This window comes from Phlebotomus papatasi, chromosome 2, assembly GCF_024763615.1.
Source record: "Phlebotomus papatasi isolate M1 chromosome 2, Ppap_2.1, whole genome shotgun sequence".
Lineage (NCBI taxonomy): Eukaryota > Metazoa > Arthropoda > Insecta > Diptera > Psychodidae > Phlebotomus > Phlebotomus papatasi.
Genome location: NC_077223.1, coordinates 23,090,340 through 23,110,510, shown reverse-complemented (window position 1 = coordinate 23,110,510; position 20,171 = coordinate 23,090,340). Strand labels below are relative to the sequence as shown.

Sequence of the window (20,171 nt, the reverse complement as noted above, 5' to 3'; positions counted from 1 at the left end):
CATTTTCCGTAGAAATGTGAGTCAAAAAATTTTCCGCCGCGCAGTTCAGCAATGTAAATAAAAACACAGCTGTTTTGGAGAAAAAAGTACAATGACCAACTCTACTGATTCCCTAAATCTCTCTGAAGGAATTTTGAAAGGACTCCAGTGCCTAAACCAATTGCAGGATAATGAAACAGTTCAGAAACTCATTGAAAACACCATCCGGAAGGCTATAGGTGAGATTACTTCATAAGTAAATATTCCTGAATTACATCCTCTGCAACTTGTCCATTCTACAGGTGATGCTTCTGGATTTAAATCTCAGTTAGTCCCTGGAGATACGATAAATCAAGCAGAGTACGCTCTAGTAAGTCTAGTTGTACTTTCGGCAAAACACAATCTCTCCAGCAACGAATTAAAATATCTACTGAGTCTTCAGAAGCTCGGAGATTCAGTATCTGATAAAATTTGCCGGGAATATGAGGTATCGCTGCCAGAACTTAAGGCAAAACTCTCAACGTATGGTCATACTGAACCCTTTATTACCGATGTTAATTGGAAAATGTCCTGCAACATTCAATCATCCTCTGTTAACTCTAACGCAGAATTAATGTACAATATTTCAATGGAAGGTATGGATTACACTTCCGGAGGTTCAAGATCAATTACCAATTTCACATGCAACACTGAAGAATTGCAGTCTCTTATTGCAAAGCTGAAGGACATTGAAAAGCATTGTGAAAAAATTGGCAATGAAAAATAAATCATTCCATTTTGATATCCTTTAATCTTCTTGGGAAAAAAGCCTTTGTAAAAGCTACCAAAACTCGCCTACATTACCCAAATTCCCTTCTAGTTTATTTTTGATCTCAAATAGTATTTATTTTGGATAAAATATAGAGAATATGATTAAATCATTATCCTTGCAATTATTTCATTAAGTTGCTTTATGCCCTAGCTAGACGTACTTACACTGAGAAAAAAAGGCTGCGATTAACCTTTTTTCGTCATAACTTTAACACTTTTTGGGTGTAAAAAAATATCAACATTTTTTCATGTTAATTTTACACCTTTCAAGGGTAAAATAAACATGAAAGAAGGGTAACTTTAACCCATAATACACCAAAAAAGGGTAATATTAACACCGTAAAAGGGTAAAATTAACATTTCCGGAATGTTATTTTAACTTTTTTGGATTTCTCTCAATGTACGACTTAAACCGAGAGACGGCTTAACGTAATTATGTTTATTGTTTATTGTAATGTTTATTGTTTATTGGTTTTCTTTGTAAATTAGGCTCAGAGCCTCTATATACAACCATGAATGTTACAAATGTTAGAGCGGTTGGAATGACAAGTATTTTGAAAGTTTCTGAATGATGATAGGCTGGTCAACAGCTTGTAGGAGCAGAGAGGTTGGTAGGATGTTCACTGGAGAGATTATTTTTCCTCAAAGAATCCAAGGTTGAAAGTGTGAGTGAGTAAGCTAGCACGCATTTTGACGGGTGCTAGAGCAAGTTGAGTTGATGAGTTGGATGAAGCTGAAGGAAGATCCCGTTGTCCGGGCCAGAGAGATGAAAGAGATACACACTGATGTGGAATAAGCCATCCAATCGAGAGTGATGCACGGAGCCATCAGTAATTATAATCAAAATAATGATTTTTTTTACATTTCCTATCAGTTTCCCACTCACGGTAAAAAATGTCGGCACATATTTGTTCCAAAAATTAGCTCGTCCACGGACACAAGAATTTTTGGAATAAATTTGTACCTTCTAGGAAAAACAAAAAGATACTCAATATTTGTAACGAATCTGTTCCAAAAAAGCTCGTCTAGTATAAAATCGTACCCCTTCTCTTACACTCAGTCACCCGTCAGCAACGAAGTGAGGAGGTCGCCAAATCTGTGGTAATTTTCGTGCTGCATGGTTTCACTTTTTTAATTCGAGTTTCCCTTCCTCGCCTGCTGCCAGCACTCACATATGATTTCGTCATGCACGCGTCTGTATAAAACACTCTTAAGTTGATTTTTATTTAATATTCCTTATGAACTTTCGCCACTGAAATCCATCTCGACTGAAGTATAGGCCTTAACTGTAAGACGGAATCTTTTACACGAATTTGTTCCCGACAATGGGAACAAAAAGATTCCCCATATGAGTTACAATTCGTTAAAAAAAAATACGTCGTCCACGGACATCGAAAATTTTTGGAACAAATATGTTACAGATGTAGGAATAATATTGTTATAAAAAAAATGTACCAATTTGTTCCTGACAGTGGGAACAAAATAGCCGAGTGCGACAAATTCTGTTCCAAATTTCAGGAAAAAATTTGTATAAAACGAAAACAACACAAATTTGTAGACATTCCACCGTATCAAAACAGTTCCAAAACAAAACTCTAACAAAATTGTTACTGTATTTCGTAACGAAACTGTAAAGAAAGCTTTTTGGAACAAACAAATATCTTCTCTAGGTACAAATTGATTCCAAAAAAATTTGTGCTAAGGAAAACTTGTTCTAATATTTTGGTCAGTCCAAAAGTTTTTACCGTGTAGACATAATTTCGACTTAAACCGAGAGACGTCAATTTCCTACTAACTAATCCATTTCTCGGCTTAAGCCGAGAGGCGGATTCGTCAGAAACTGATAGAAATGTTATCTGATCATTATTTTGATGATTAACTCTTTCCGGACCGCAGCATATGCTGTAAGCCAATTTCACAATTTTTTAATCAAAAATATCTAAGCTCAGGAATTAATCGAATTCCTACAAAAAATATCTTACATTTGGACATCCTTATAGTTTGTAATCATCCAAAAGAATTGAATTTTTCTCAGTTCTGAATGATTAAAAAACACTGTTTTTCACTGAATATTCATATACTGCTTTGCGTACTCAGAGTCCCAAAAGAGATGAAAGAGTTAAGTACAGGGGGTCCCGGTATTATGCATATCGGAATTATGCGATGAGATTATGCAAATACACTTATGCATCTTTGCCGATCATTAAGAGTTCATTTGAGAAATCATTTGTTAAAATGATCTGCCTCCTTTCGCTATGCATCTGCTCAGCGTTTAATTGGAATTGAATAGTAAATTCTAGCTTTATTAAAACTTAATTCAATCTACTGTTATAATGAAATTGTAAAGAATCTCAGCTTTGATAAGGTAGCGAAGAATCGATAGGCGTGAAATACCAACCTAGGTTATATCAAACCTGTGACTCCAGTAAGGACAAGCAGTTAAAAACGATTTAATATGCAAAAAAGGTATTTTAAAAGAACACCATTTTATTCCATATTCAGATCCATAAGATTTACCATGTCCAAAATGAAAAAAAACATCGTAAAATTACCAGAAATCTTAATCCAGAAGACTAAATTTCGATGTAGTCCTCAAATTCCTTGTTGGTTTTATATATTGGATCGTATTCATTTATTATCCGAGAGAGATGTGTATTCCTCAGCATCGATACGTGATCACCGTCAATGAATCTGAGATTGAATTTGCCTTTGGTCCATCTGGACACGCCATAGTCTCGTTCGATGTCCACCACCGAAACATCCTTAGGTCTGACCAAAGTTATTGGTGAGTTAATTGGAACAATTTTATCTGAACTCCCATCCAAGATATAATGAATGCGTCTGTAGAGGAATTCTGCGATGTATCTGACAAAATCTTCAGAATAAACATGTTGCGTCCGACAAACTTCTATCAGTTTCTCCACACGTTCCCGCCAAGTTTGGATTCGCCACCTTTTCCACAAATCATCGGGATTCTCCTCAGGAAATACAACACGAAGAATATTAGTGACAATCAATTCTTCTACATCCTCCTCAGTAAAGTCTTCAATGAGTTGCTCAAGCAAAAGAAGCTTGAAAAATTCAGGAGAACCATCAATTATGATAATTTGTCCAGACATTCCCTCTTGCTCAAGCAATCTGGCTAACTCTAGAGTTAGAAAGACTCCAAAGGAATACCCAACGAAATAGAAGGTTTCACACATTTGCAAAGCATCCTTCTTGATGTCCTGCAAAAAGTAAAAATGTTCATACACGTATTCTTAAATTCTGCTGAAAAATTTTTTCTCACATTAATAACAATCCTAGCGAGTTCCGGAATAGACAGTAGCCCAATGTCTTCTGTGATATGAAGTGAAAATACGGGAACAGACACATTCAAACTGAGATTATAGAGATCTGTCTCCAAGATCTCTATCAATCCTGGAATAAACACCATGCACGAATTGTATTTGATACTCCTGTCTCGACTGGGAATCCTCATGATTTTCCTGTTTGTCGACGAATTTGCATCCCTAAGATGTTGTAGTAAAATCTCCAAACCCTTGGGTTTCCTATCATTGGTAAGAATTAATACACCCTTCTCTTCCAATGCTCTCTCATGAGCCAACTCCTGTAGTTGCCTGCAGGTCAAGACTTGGAGATTTTGAGTGGTAAGCGAAATATTAAAATGTTTCTGAATTTGTCTCTTCAACTTTAAGAGAGTATCATAGTAAAGAGCTAAGCTTTTGACTGTTACATCTAAAGATATGATATTATCCAGTTTTAGCACATGCTTAACTGTATCAAGAATATCGGGTTCTTTGGAAATATTCTTCATTGTGTGGAAGACAATCCACTCTCTACTAAGGATTAGTTCGTCAATTTTAGCAAGGCAAGAAAACAGATTTTGAATTATGACCCCTTTGAAAGTTGTTTTGCCCCCAAGAGGTCCCCAGTAAATAACTTTTCCTGGATATCCACGAGAAACTCTCTCCTCCATAATTTCTTCAATTGCAGAAAGAGATTTTTCTGGGCATATCTGATCAAAGTCCCCAGTATTTATTAATCGTCTGGAGAATAAAACAAAATGAGAGAGATTTGGACACAATTTTCTCGATAATTCATCAAAATTCTTTGTTGGAATCTCTGTTATTTCCGAGATGATTCCATCCAAATAGCCATCCTGGTTAGAATCATTGCAGAGAGATGTATTGAAAATTCCACTAATTGGTCCCATTTTCTCTGCAATTTCTAGTAATTCCAGACATTGTGCTTTTGATCCTCGATTCTCCAATCTATATAAAATTTTAATATTAGCTTCTTGCCACAATTTAATGCGATAGATTTGATAGTGGGTCAGAGAACTCCTAAGGGATGATACGACCAGCTTTTCAGCACCTCGGTTCACCAACCAATCAGTAAATTCAATGCCAAATCCATCGAGACCACCAAATACAATGTAAGATGCTCCTTTTTGAGCAGAAAATCGCAATGTAATAGGAATTGGGAGACTGATCTGATCATTTGGATTGTCCCGAATCTTTAGTAGAACTTTTCCCATGTGATCTATGCTATCGTAGTAGTTAAAAGCTTCATTTACATCACTGGCATTGAAGACTGTACTGGGAATCGGTTGGATAATTCCTTTCTGGATATCTTGACAAAATAGTTTGATCAAATTTTGTTTGTCCTCAGAATCTTCCCTGAATACTGCATCAATTTCTACAGCCATAAATTCGATTTCATTCAGGAAGATTCCCAAACCCAATGGATTGTTCTCGATCATATCGAATTTGCTCATTTGCAATAACTTTCCATTGAGTCCAAGGCATCTAGTGGATGCCGAAACTTTATCATTTGTCAGTGTATTGAACACATATTGTACTCCCAAATTTTGGGTTTTGTCCTTGATCATACCCTCGAAACTCATATCAGAACAACTTCCAATTTGATCCTCCTTCAGTTCCGGGAACAATTTCATGAGAAATCTCTTCTTTTGAGGACAATCCACGGTTAAAAAGACATTTAAATCATAAGCCAATGCCACTCTAATGGCTGCTATTCCCAGTTCATCAGCCGCTGAATGAATCAAAATGGATTTCTTAGGTCTTATGGAGATCCTAAAGAAAAATGCCCAATAAATTGTAAGATAAGCCATTGGAATTGTGGCTGCTTCTTCAAGTGTCCAGTGATTGGGAACTGGAAAAGTGAAGAATTCATCAGGAGTGATTTGGGTTGAGAGTCCACCATAACGAACAATTCCCATTACACGCTGTCCAGTTTTCGTTATTCCTGCATATTCTGTGCCCAAAACCAATTCTCTCTCTCTACTATTTAAATTGAGAATTTCAGGAGGACATTTTCCACCCACAATCTCCTTGTCTCTAAGATTGAGACCACAGAACATTACATTGACGTATGACTTCTGATCCACAACAGAGAGATTTTTAGTAAACCATTTGAGGTCAGAATTTTGATAGCTCAATCCCACAAAAGAGTGCTTATCTGTAAATTCTAAGCGAGATTTCTCTACTATCTTCAGGTACCTATAATTGCCCCACATACCCTCACGGAAAATATTAGTTGCCAATGATAGCTTGACCTGGTTTTTGTACGATGAATCACAAAATTTTTTATCTTCAATTGAGAAACAATTGATTATCTGATTAGGAATCATACGCCGAATCACATTTACAATTGCAGTGATACTTGATCGAGATTCTTTGCTGGACACCAAAGTTACTGGTCCACGTTTTGCAGACTCTAAAATATTTTTAAATACTTCCTTGTTCATATTTGCAGATATTTCGAAAACTGTTGAATTACGAAGCATATTCTCTGAAGATCTCTTGAAAACGACAAGAGTTTCTTTCTCAATAGGAATATAGAGGATCATGTTAAAGCCAGAAATTATTGGCGTATTCTTCATCTCAATATTTTTATCCTCTCGCGAAATGAGATATCCTCCAACGCCTAAACTCCTTTGAGCTTCCACAATAAATCCATTATTTCGGATACATCGTCTTCCAATGATCACATTGATCTTGTTCAGAGCAGATAGTTTTCCAGCTTCCACGTGAATGCCCGTTGGGGAGATTTTCTTGTTTGAAAGATAAATAAAAATTCCAGAAATGTCCGGAAGATCATTCACAGCAGTTCTGAAGCTTGAAATGATCTCTTGGGAATCTCCATTTGAGTCCACTTCAACGATCTTGATTTTCGGCAACATTGAACTCTCCACGAAAGTCTGCACACATACCCGAGCTGCGTTTGTGGATGAAAGTTCTGGAGCCGGAAGATGAGGTATGAATCTACGAAATTCAGAAATTGACGTTCCCTCAACTTGTGCCTTTCGTACTAGTTTCATTTTGGGATTAAAAACTTCGACTCCTGCAGCATAAATCGTCATAAGGTCCTTACAAAATGTTACATCAATAAACCCATCATTTTCTTTGGCTGCCTTGAGAATATTCTGAGGTCTTAAAGTCATAATTTGAATGCTTTTTGGCAACATGAGATCCCTGGTATTCTGACCAAATGTGAATATCTGTAGAAGACTATCCAAAAAGGCTATCCAATCATTTTGAAATTTGACTTTACCCCACCTTCCATCGCTTCTTGCTTCCTGAACACTACGGAAAATATCCCTATACTGATATCCTCGGAGATAGAGATCATTATAGAAGTCTTCAGCTTGTAAATTTGGATATTCTGAGGAATGATTTTCTGGAAAATCACCTTGATTTTCTGCAGACTCTAGTATTTGAATATATCCCGAAAGAATTACACAAGTTTTGCTCTCGGAAATCTAAAAATTTAATTTGTTTTTTTTAGAAATCTTCTTGTCCGTAAACAGAAAAAAAAATGTTTATCTTGTTACCTCAAAAAATCCCGTTCCTGGCTGAATTATAATCGTTAAATTCTTTTCTGTTTCAGTGGTAAGATCTAAATGTTCGAGAAATCTAATATCAGAAAACTGAACATCCGTGTCGAAGAAATCCTTTCCACTAAAAATTGAAATGGTTTCCCAGATTGTGAAGATAAATCCCATCGATGGGTAAATAAAGTTCCCATCAATTTTATAATCTAAGATAAAGTTGAACTCTGGTATTTCGACATTTATTGTAATTTGACGCTTTCTCGATTTAAAGCCATGTTCAGGGCTAAAATATGGGATATACCAATCTTCAGAGTGTTCCCAGTGAATTAGTGGAGAAATCATTGGAGTTCCTGTTGAAACTGGAAATTGAACAGGGGGATAGATATTCTTGATCGACAAATCAAGTCCATTAATGAAAATCCTGAAATAAAGAGATGTTTAACAGAAAGAATTAAACAAAAAAAAACCTTCATCGGACTCACTTTCCCAGAGCTGTTAGGAAAAATTGGGTATTGTCCGGATGTCCACGTTGAGTCAGTGGGATGTGAATTGCTTTAGATTTGGATTTTTTAATAATAGCTTGTAAAAGTCCATGAGGAGCAATTTCAATTGTCAGAGCATGATTCGGAATCATTGCAAAAGTATCCTCAAAGAGAACAGGATTCAGCAAGTTATTGGTGTGATACTGGGCTGAACTGTATTGATTCTCCTCAAGATCCCACTTAGATTGTGGTACACTTGTACTCAGCCATTTCTCTGATCTCTTTTTGGGATTTTTTATCAGATCTGATAGTAAATCCAACAACTTTGGACCCATATCTGCAATATATCTTGAATGGTAAGCGATATTTGAGCAAGCGACCTCCTTAGCGAAGGTTCCTTGCTTCTTTAGATCTACCACAAAAGCTTCAACAGATTTAGCAGGTCCAGAGATTGTTGATGAGATTGAGCTATTGCGACAAGCAACTTCAATATCTGCAGGCAGGAGATGACGAATCTTCTTATAGCCTAAACCCACAGCTGCCATTGAGCCAAAGATTTTCTCTGTCTCAACACTGACTTTGCCCCTAAAATAAGCAGCCAATATCATTTCTTCGGCTGTGAAACATCCATCTGCATAAGCGCAACCCAATTCTCCAACAGAATGTCCTAGAATATTTCAAATAATTTATTTGTGGAATTGCCGAAAGAACGGAGGACATCGTGGGGGAAATTGCCGTTCAAATTTCAGTGAGAATTTTCAAAGGGAAGCTCCGTCCGGACGCGGCAACAAGGGGTGAATAAGTGGTTCTTAGAGTGCACCGTGAGTGGCGGTCGGCAAAATTGTGTCGATCTGGAGCTAAAAATCGACAAATCGGCACAACTTGCTCAAAGAGCGACTAATCGGCGTGTTCATTAGCAAAAATCGGCAGATCGGCACGATTTTAGAGAAGCATCGGTTGATTTAAATGAAGTATAGAATTCATTTAAACTTGTATAACATCATAAATTTCCTACAGACAATAATACGTCTGCAATTATGTCTAGAAGACCCTAATCTTCTAGAGTTACTCGGCAGACCGGCACGAGATCGACAAAACTCGTGCGAAATCGGCAAATAGGCACAATTTTTAAAAAAAAAGATCGGCACTCGAGTGAACCATGAGCGGCACAATCATCTACCCCTTGCGCGGCAACACAAATTGTGAAGTTTTCAAACCAAAGATCAAAAATCTCACTCTTCTCCAGAGCTTTCGACACGCTCCGTGTCTTTCTCAGTTCCTTTGAATCATGCCAAAGATCACTGGGTTTCGTTAAAGGCGTCTACACATTGGGAGCAATTTTCGTCAAAAATTGCGTTTTTGACAGAAATTTGACGTTTCCCCCTACAACGCTGCAGGGAATTTCCTTCAAAAAGCAATTTTTGACAAAAATTGCTCCCAATGTGTAGAGGCCATAACTCTTTAAGGACGATTGGAACACCGGTGTCCCATAGAAGAAATTATTTTTCCTAACAATTTACGGATACTTTTTTCTAATATTTATACATAATCACAAAGTAGAAGGATGTAGGAATCTAGTATATTTTTTGCAAATCTCTAGCAATTAGGTATATATTAAATATTTAAGCTCAAAAATGTGGAATTTTCAAGTTCTTGAATTGGTCAATGAATTTTAGATTTTTTTATATTTACAATTTTTTTAAGCAAACCCCTTTGGGATCTATAAACTACGATAACTGCACATAATATTTTTATTCAGAGTGAAAATTATCATGAATTGGTATTTTCAGGAAAGCTTTTTGAATTTGATGGAACATATATGTTCCAATCGTCCATAGACGTAAAATAAAACAACGAATTCGCCTCTGTTGGATTTTCCAAGGTTTGAGGTTGAAATATCTGTTTGTTTTGCTTATTTGTGCATAAAATATTCAATTATTTGTGAAAACTTGTGTGATTATATCAAGTTCCTCAGTGTAATATTGGTTAGAAAAGGTAATATTTCAATAATTTATGAAATAGTTCTACGTAAACATTATAATTCTTATGTATTTATCTTTTAGATGACTTCTCAAAGGAAAAAGATTTTTGCGATCAACCAGCATGAAGTAACCACATCTTATGTCCGGAAAACAGCGATGATGAGGACAATATTGTCCGAGATGCAAAAGATATAACATTTTTGGAACAAGACGGTGATAAAGTAGACTGTGAAGTCGTCGTACAGAATGCTTCATCGCTGGAACAACCTTCGGTTCCAGCGGAATGTCCATCTGCGTGTGAAGCTCGCAACAGCATCAAAAGGAAGACAACAAACGCGGAACTCAATGTTGCTGAAAACATTTCTGAGGTTCCAATGAACACCCGAAGGACTCGCGATAGTGTGGCTGATGCAATGAAGAATGAGAAGAAGACTGAATCACGCCTGAGGTGGTCGAAAGATTTCACATCAATTGAGCAGGAGAAATCTACGTATACTTCCGGAGTTGTGAAGCATAAGTTCCAGGATATAGAATTAACGTCTTAGAGCATTTTTCTAACAACTATTTGCTTCTATGATCTTTCTGCGTTAACCCTGGAACAGATGTAAATATTATACACCAGACGGAAGGGCATTCCCTTTGTCATGGAATCATTTTCGCGACTACTGGTCCATTTCTCCTAACATGGGCGTTCCACGTTCCTTTCATTGCATCGACCATGAGTAGGCACAAATTTGAAAGCATTAGAAGTGCTATCCATTTCCCGCAAGAGCCCACAAGTTAAAGAAAGGCATAGATGCACATTGTGCTATCTTAAAAAAAAAGAAAATAGGACCAGCTGTATTTGTGAGGAATGCGAAATTTATCTGTGTGTTATAGTACTCGAAACTGTTTGGAGGACTACAATAAAAATATGAAATTATGTAAAAAATGTGATTGGATTTTTATTTGGTTCAGCTGAGATTCTTTACAATATAGGAAATACTAAAATTTGTGTTTATCAGTCTTCTCATACTTGCCAAAAATTATAGGTATATATACGATTATTATATATTTTTTTCCTTTGGAATTCAACGTTTTATCGCCTGATTTTTAAACTTGTACTTCAATAGTCTTTTTCACAATCGATTACATTTTCAATTAATTGTTTATTCCGGTTATCTCACAAAAATAATAAACAAAAGAGTAATTTACCCACCCGGAAAATTTTGTGTTTTTACCTTTATGGACGATTGGAACATATATGTCCCATAGTTTTCCAACACTCCTAAGTACTGGAATTTTTTTTTCTAACCACGAATTGCTTATTTTGGACAAAATATTAAAGAAAACTTGATTTAATTGAAATTCGTTCAGCGGATATCCTCTCGTCCTTAAAGGGTTAAGTGGAGGATCTTACAAATTTGGTGGGAGGGTTCCAGGGTTCTCACACAAAGATCTCGGAGACACAGCACCAAACACTCTTCAATCATCAGGAGACAACTGGATCTCCAGTTGTTTCATCAGGAGACAACTCACTTTCCCGGAGCTTTCCTCCGAAAATTCCCACTAAATAGAGGACATCGTATAATTACCAACAATCAAATCCGGCTGAATATTCAAAGATCGCAGGACATCAACAATAGCAATTTGGATAGCTGCTATTCCCACAAAAGAGTGAAGAATGTTGTCGTAGATTGTGGGATCATCTGATGTTAGTAAATGAATAAGATCCAAATCTTTCGTAAGCATAATCTCGTGACAGTATTCAATTGATTTTCTGAAGATCGGAATGTTCATGAGGGAACTACCCATTTGTGTCCACTGACTTCCCATTCCACTAAAGACCCACACAATGGGTCTCTTCATGCCTGGGAAATGCTGAACATCCCTGGACAGAGACACAGCATTGCCCCCATCAGGACCCTTCTGATAGAGCCCATAGCCCCTGAACAAATTATTCGAGGCTGTTTCAATTTGAGTTTCATGAACAAGAGCCACAAATTCAGCATCAAGTGGGCGATTTTCCAAATAGTTAAACATATCATTAGTTCCTTCTTCAGTTCTTCCAGACCAAATGACAAGTCTTGGTAGATTATCATTTGGTTGTCCTTTGTTTGACTTGTCTTTGGGCATCTTTTCTAGTAATAAGTGAGAAAGTCCTCCAGTAAAACTCATAGAATTCACTGCCATTAAACACTTTCCTTTGACTTCTTCTGCTTCAGTTACAATCTCCGCACGTCCCTCTACAATAGCTTTAAGATCAGGATGAACTTGTTTGAAGTTTATATTAGGCGGGATAGAATTATTTTCCATAGCAATGATTACTTTAGCAATCCCACACATTCCTCCACTAGGCTGGGTATTGCCTATGTTAGACTTGACACATCCCACTTTGAGAGTATTCTTTCTATTATTGCAAAACACAGTATCAATGCTGTTCATCTCGGCAATTTCATATTCGGGAATTCCTGGACTATAAGTCTCAACATAATTAACGTCAGCTGGATTGATAGCTACTTCTTTGTAGAACTCCGCAAGAAATTTGGTGAAAACTTCTCCATTCGGTTGTGTATATCCCTCTGCAACATATCCAGAGTGACGCATCTTTGAATGTACAATCCTGGCATAGGTTCTTTTGGCATCTTTGGCCTTCTGCAAAAAGATGCAACAAGTGGCTTCACTATTGCAGTATCCACTCATATCCTTATCGAAACATCTAGTGATACCATCTTTCGATAGTACTCCAAGCTGAGATAGTTGACCAGTAATATATGGATGCAGAATAATATTGGAACCTCCAACAATTGCAGCATCGCACTGCCCATTCCTGATGGCAGAATAAGCTACATCCAAAGTAGTTAAACTAGCATTATCAATTGTATCAATATGCGTTGATGGTCCTTGGAAGTCAAATGCATAAGAGACTCTATTGGCAAGCATAGCCCTGTTGCATCTATAAAACAGTAAAGGTATATATTACCTTTTCGAAACATAACTCATTTGAGACTCATCCTGATGAACAGGTGAACTATTATGTTTGAAAATTGTAAAGTCCAACCTTGGTTCCAACATATTTACAAACAATATTCGTAGAAATACATAATCAATTATATCCTTGAAAATTGTCTAACCTTAAGTCCAAGACACTTCTAATTAATATTCCCAGAAATACAGTTTTAAGTCTAAACATTAGCAATTAGAATACATTTTGGTCGAAATTGATGAATTGTATAAAATAGTTTACCGTGGAACATTTGTGTTTAATTTGCAAGTATTCCCTCTATTATGCTTCGCAGGTCATACACTATGGTGACCTGTACAAGTAAATGGTAATAAGGGAGCTATACTACCTAAAGAATTTCCGAATAAGACATTCGCTAAGTAATACATATACCTATAACTTTTCCTCAATCCAGTGATAAACCTTACAGAAACAATATTTTTGTATTTCTTGTAAATTCTCTTAAAGTTTTAAAGGAAAGTTACCTCTTTCCGGACTGTAAGATATCTAGAAAGGCAATTTCATTCAATCTTACTTTTTTCAGGAGCCTAGGTATACGTCTTCAATAAAAAAATCATGGTGAGAAAGATTTGTTTTACGATCCAAAAGATTTCACTAGTAGGATGTGGCCATGACTTATGGACGTGATACACTTATGGACAGCTTACAAAAATATTAAGTTTAAGTTTAAATATTAATATCTCACCAAATGCTACAACTTTCTAGAACATTTGAACTTCGTGGGATCAACACCAGGGGCGCCACAGTCGAAAAACCAATTTCAATATCACATAACCTCAATTATCTTGACTGTCGCTGAACCTAGGATGATTAACTAACGGATGGAGCATTTTAATTCATAAATTGTATATTTTTCTTAAATTCTTTATAATTTTTAAGCATTTAGATCCAACAAAAATAAATAAAATACGAAATGGTAGCCACATATACAGAGAATATATTTTTATTGAATTTAAAATTTTACTGGTGTTACAGATAGAAAATTGGTCAGTAAAAATTCAAAAAATTGCGGAGTTCACGTCTTTTTCATAAAGGTTTCAGGAACTATTATCCTCGTGCAATCATTACAAACTTTGTGGTAATAACATAACATTAGATACTCTTTCATTTGGTAAAAGTTTTAAAATGATTGCATTTGGTTTTATACCAAAACTAAAAAACCACTTAAGAAAAAATATACCACATTTTTGTACGGAAAATGTATCAGAATCAGAATGCTCTGCCCTGCGCTGAACTGATTTTGATGAGTACTTCGACATAATTGTAGAGGACATTTGTGTCTATATTTCGTCCATACATCATTTTCCGCTCAGACTAGGGAAGACTGGGCAAAAAGTCACAAATTGAAAATTCAATATCTTCCAAGATAAAAGAGATAGCGGCTTAATTTTTTTCCATAGTTGGCCTCCATAGACCTTCTTCAAAGTCGTAAGTTCTTAGAATTCGAACAAGGAATTCAGAAAATTAAAAAAAAAAATGAAATTTTTAGCCCTATTTTTGAAATTTTTTTCTTACAGCAAATATAAATTTTGACCTACTTATTTTCCAAAACTGATGCACTGGTAAATATTTCATAAATGATTTGAATTCTTTGAATACGAAACCACTATTTATTTTAGAATTTTACAAAGATTCTTTTCTCCAGTAATCCTTTTATTAAAAATTACCACTTGTGTTTTGAAACAACTGTGTTTTGAAAATATGTAGAGGAATAAATTTTCTATAAAAATATGTCACCTAGCTATTTTTTTTAAATTTACGAAAACCGTATAAAACAAATCAAAATGTGATAATATCCTATACCTGGTAATATTTGCCCCAGCATTTTTGAGAATGATCACAAAATTACCTTTTAGAAAACAGCTCGATAAATGTATTTCCTTACAAAATAGAGGAAAATTACCTTCACAAATTTGTAGAGCAGTAAATTTCCTATAAAACTGCACTAGTTAGAAATTTCTGGGGCGCTAGGGTAGGTTGTAAAAAAATAAAATATCCGTTTTGTGACTTTTTCCCCAATCTCCCCTACGCTATATCTTCGATTTTGGTGTTTAAGTGTGAAAAAATTGACTTTTCCCATAATAACGCTTTGTAACCACCCAGATGCCAATTTGACTGCTTCTACTCGACCAAGACACTTCAAATATGGATGGGCTCAGAACTGATCATATCTGGAGGAAAAATAATGAGGAAAAAGTAGGATAATACCCTGTCCAGAGGTTTTCCAGGGATGGTCTTTTTGTGGATAAAGAAGATCTGGGGATGTCTAAAATAATGATGAGAAGGACGTCTTATGTTCGTAGATCATGAAATTGCTTTTTGTTGCATTCTAATTCAATTACTGCGAGAAAATATTGATAAATGGTTTTTAGCTCGTTAAAAAACTGTGGCCGTTTTTTGCTCGTAAGATTTCTCTAGAGGTTTTTTGAAGTCATCAAAAAAGTTATAGGGTTTTTGCAATAAGGTCCTCAAATAGGGTTTTAAATGGAAAGTCTCACAAAACACAACAATTCTTTGATATATAGTCATTCGAGGAGAGATGGAATAGTGGGAGAGATGGACCACTTCGCCTTCTGCCTATACACCCTCTGCACGATCTACACCTCATTTGGTCTATTTGTGCCCTTCAACATTCTAATTAAAACCCCTGAGCTACAGCTTTGTACCTTTAAAATTGTACGAGAAAATTGAAATTGAATTTTTTGGATGTCTGAAAAATGGCAAAAAAAATTTATTTCGCCATAAGTACGTGTAGGGGAAGTGCTTATAATTTTGGACAGTCTGCTTATAAGCATCGAAGTTCCAAGTTTGAAGTGCGATATTTTCTATACTAATTGACATTTCTTGTTACTCTCTTTTCAGAAGGGTTGTTTAGAAACTTAGCAAGCTATTTATCGTCTTATTTTTATTAAAATTAGTTTTAATACGTTTAAAAATGAATTGAAATGTAGAAGTGAATTTGACTCTTATTTTGGACAACTTGTTTATTAATTTGTCCAACTTGGCTGTAAATTTGGACAGCTAATCCGCCTCAACAGGATGCCCATTGTTCTTCATTTGATGAACCAATCTTACCAAGTCCTCTTCCTGTTCATGTAAGGGAAACGTAGAATGTCACAGAAGCCCGGAAACTTTCCATATCATTCATTAAAGTGAGTTGACTTCGATACTCCAAGTACGTGCAGATTCGCTCATTCCCTGACCTTTCCGGGAGCCTTTCAAGGCATTTCTCGCTACATCTCTTTCGTAGAGATGATGCTCCTTTGTTTCTCCAGGCATTTGTCCAACCTAGTCATCACAAAAGCTAAAACTTCACGAAATTTCGTGAGAAAAACACCTGTCCAAAATAAGAATCATCACCTCACTGGTGAATGTCTTAAACAATTTCCCATTTTTCACACGAAAAATATAATTCACAAAGCAAATCTCACTTCAGGTCAAATGTACAAATCATCAGTAACGTGAATCAACACAATATTCAATGAATATTCAATAATATCACTCAAAAACAGTGAACAAACTTTGTTAGTACTTCACCAAAACTAAATAAGACTGAAGTAAGCCACGAAGTTCTGTCATATTTCTCGTAAGCAATTGCTCACACTGAATTTTCAACAAAGCAATTTCAACTCAAATCATATTCAAAATTTAACGTATTTAGTGTCAAAATCTTCCAAAAAGAACAAATATTTAGATAGAATTCATTTTTCATCAAATATTGGAATAAAAATCCATCATTTTAATCAATTTATTTTTAGTGTCCAATTTTACCCTCAAAGTGTCCAAATTTAGAAACTGTCCAAAATTATGAGCACTTACCCTATTTGGGGGTTGAGGAGAGATGGAACACAATAGTTTTGGCAACACTTCCGCTGTGAATTTTGGTCAATGTTCTTCAAAATCTTTTCAAGTAAGTCTTAGAAATTATTTTCCCTAAATTTCTGGGAAGACTAACTTGATACACTCAGCGAAATTGCCATCGAAGTATATGAGCCACATATTCCACAAAATAAATCATTTATATTGAAAAAATAAAATAAACTCCAATAAATTCAATGAAATGGTGTTCATGTCTAAAATCACTTCCCTCCTATTATTAAGTAATAAATAAACTATAAATATTTTGCTAAAATTAGGGGTGTTCCATCTCACCCTCACTTTTTTTGAGTGCCTCAAAATGCAACTTTTTTTAAATCCTATTTTTCGAAGTGACTATTTTTATCTAGACATTTCTAATATTGATATCTTAAATTTAGAGTCTTCAAATGATAAACCAGTGAGATTCCCAAGTGAATGAACACTTGGGGCGCTCTGGATGAAAAAACGAGTTAAGAAACAAAAAACCTCGCTTATCTTGGCTTCTGAGTAATCGATGAGATCATGTTCTATGGGAAAATTATAGAGAACATTCTGGTCTACATTTCACCCATGTATCACTTTTATGTCAGTGCATCCAAATCTTTGATATTTTGGTTTAAATACAAAATTTGTATAACTTCACGAATTTGATTTAATATAACTGAACGGTGTCCCCCAACTTCAGCTCTAAATCGAATTTGCGTACGTTCCGAGTTAGCTTACATTAAGAATCTCACCAACAGGTAAGACAGGTTAGGATTATCTGTCCCTTTTTAATTAAAAATATCCTAGCTCAGGGTGTAATCGAGCTACTGCGAAAATATCTTAGACTGGACATCCTTCAGTGTGTAATCAATCACAAGAATTGCCTTCCAAAACAAAAACCTTTTTTTAGATTGTTCATAATATATTCCTTGTAGAGTTCCAAAGGATGCGAAAGAGTTAAACGATTTACAAGCTTTGGTAAATGTCCAGTGCACTTCACAAAAATTTACACAAACTTTATCACAAACTTTCTGTGAAATCAACTTATTAGTATAGAATTTTTATTTTTTTTTTAGTCTTTTAGTCTTGAACAACTCGATTTGAAGTGTTGGAGAAAAAATTAATTGAGGAAGAGGCAACTTTTTAGACAATCGTTCCTCAACTTACCATCGAGGTTGGACTTTAATATTGAGACTACATATGAAAAGTAGATCATTTTAGTTCAAATATCATAAATTATAATTTAAGAATTATTTTAAAAAAAACTTGAAATTATTCATTCTCCTAAAATTTTCCAATAATGTATTAACTTATTGAATGACGGAATTTAATGATATTTGAACAATTCAGATTTCCTCCGATTTTCCAATCACTCCCATCTCCCCATCTGGAAATCGGCTGAAGATTCTAAATCACTGATATGCCACTTTTCATTACTTATTTTTTAAATTTCTGTAATTTTCAAACTGAGCAAAAAAAAGGTCTCACCCAGTAATGGCAAAGCCTCCACCTACAAGTTTATCACCAGTGTAGAAAATTTTATCCATATCCAAGTAAGTTGACGCAATAAAAACACCAGTATTAGTCCCACGGATACTCTGAGGATTAATTCCAGCATCAAGAATGCTCTCATATGAACATTCCAAGATAAATCTCATAGACGGATCCGTAAGATGCGCTTGTTTATAGTGAACCCCAAAGAAAGTAGCATCAAATTTTTTAACATTCGCGGCTTTTCCTATTTTGTCCGGTATTTCAGGTAATACTTCTTTCCACAGCTCATCTACTTCTTCACTCAAATCTACCTTTTCATAGAGATTCTTGGCAAATTCATTCATGTCTCGTGTTTTGGGAAATTGACCAGATATACCAGATATCACAATTTCTTCATCAGGACACTTGGCGTAACTCCTCATGGAGAGATCCCTAACACCCTTGCTCAACATTTTTCTTCACTTTTTAACACACAATTTCACTGGAAAACTAACTCAACACTTGTTAGAGGCACTGAAGAAACACAATTGAACAAAATTTTCTGTACAATTCCTTTTTATATGATTTTATTGAGTGAAACTTACCATATCCAAATGTATACATGCAAATTTAGTACTTCGCACTAAAGGATTACCATATTTCCTCCCGACCTTTGATTATGTAATTGACCATTATGTAAATATCCTACGCGGTAAAACGTAAAATTGGCTTTGTCTCATAACTTTTTACATAGACCAATCGTGATATCAACAGGAAAACTATATAAACACAATGTAGACTCCTGAGTATGTTGTCTTAGTAAAATGAACTAACTCTTCTACTGCATGCATAAAAGACAATCAAATAGAAGCATTAAGAATTGATTATTATTCTTCTACGATAATTAGAATTGAGAAGTTTTTAATCAGTTCATTCACAGAGAAATACTGCAAATGAATTTTTGAATTATTTATGTTGAGTTTTATCATCTCGAAAACTTATCAGGTATTTATTTATTATCGTACTTCAGATTTAACGCTTAATCTTTTTTTTCAAATTTTAATTCATCCGTTTTAGTCCAAAATCCCATGGAACTCAAATTTAATTTGGATTAAAAATCATTTTATGGTGATTTTTATTTAAAACCATTGCACAATATCTAATTTTTAAAGTCTTGAAATGGGTTTTTGAAAGAAGTGTAAAAGAAGTTTTTGATTAAATTTTCTTAAAGAAAGCTTTCATCTTAGAAAGGATCTTAGGGAGTCTTTCAAACTTTTCCAGTTCCGTTTAAAAATAGGAGAAAAAAAACATTTTTAAATCTGCCCCAATTCAAAAGTGCCCCTCTTCCCCTTAATCATCTTATCGATCAACCTTCGAGTTCGTGTTTTGGCTGTGTGCCTGCGAGTCCGTGCAATGGGAGGCTGAATGGGCTTTATAGGTGTTCAGTCCATTCCTATGTTTGATTTTTCTCTACAAGACTGGGAAAATACTTCATGTTTTTAACCAAATCCTTCACAAGATATTGAAGGGTGTTTGATCACCTTTATTCCGAAACTGGATCACAAATACTCCGTTTTCTTCCGCGGAAATAGGTTAAGTGGGCCAAATTTTGGCATAGTTGTATGCAAACGCCAAAGCCTCAAGTTTGAAGTGTAATATTTTTAATACAAATTGATTTTTTTTATTACTTCTTTTTAAGAAGTTTTGCTTGGAACCTTGTAGACAACTTATCGTCTTCA

At 35.3% G+C, this 20,171-nt stretch overlaps 3 protein-coding genes across 3 annotated transcripts in view; 1 reads left to right on the top strand and 2 right to left on the bottom strand.

Annotated features, from left to right (window-relative positions):
- LOC129803090 (alsin homolog) overlaps positions 1 to 20,171 on the bottom strand; it is a 69,810-nt gene that overhangs the window by 36,284 nt on the left and 13,355 nt on the right. The gene's annotated exons all lie outside the window — the stretch shown is intronic.
- Positions 12 to 760, top strand: LOC129803121 (COMM domain-containing protein 3). The gene is made up of 2 exons (XM_055849473.1): positions 12 to 218; positions 282 to 760. Exons 1-2 carry the CDS (start codon positions 92 to 94, stop codon positions 743 to 745), a joined length of 591 nt encoding a protein of 196 aa, XP_055705448.1. The 5' UTR covers positions 12 to 91; the 3' UTR covers positions 746 to 760.
- Positions 3,259 to 19,092, bottom strand: LOC129803086 (fatty acid synthase-like). The gene is made up of 6 exons (XM_055849424.1): positions 18,448 to 19,092; positions 11,687 to 13,047; positions 8,131 to 8,797; positions 7,649 to 8,069; positions 4,079 to 7,576; positions 3,259 to 4,016 (listed from the first exon to the last, which is right to left on the bottom strand). Exons 1-6 carry the CDS (start codon positions 18,903 to 18,905, stop codon positions 3,363 to 3,365), a joined length of 7,059 nt encoding a protein of 2,352 aa, XP_055705399.1. The 5' UTR covers positions 18,906 to 19,092; the 3' UTR covers positions 3,259 to 3,362.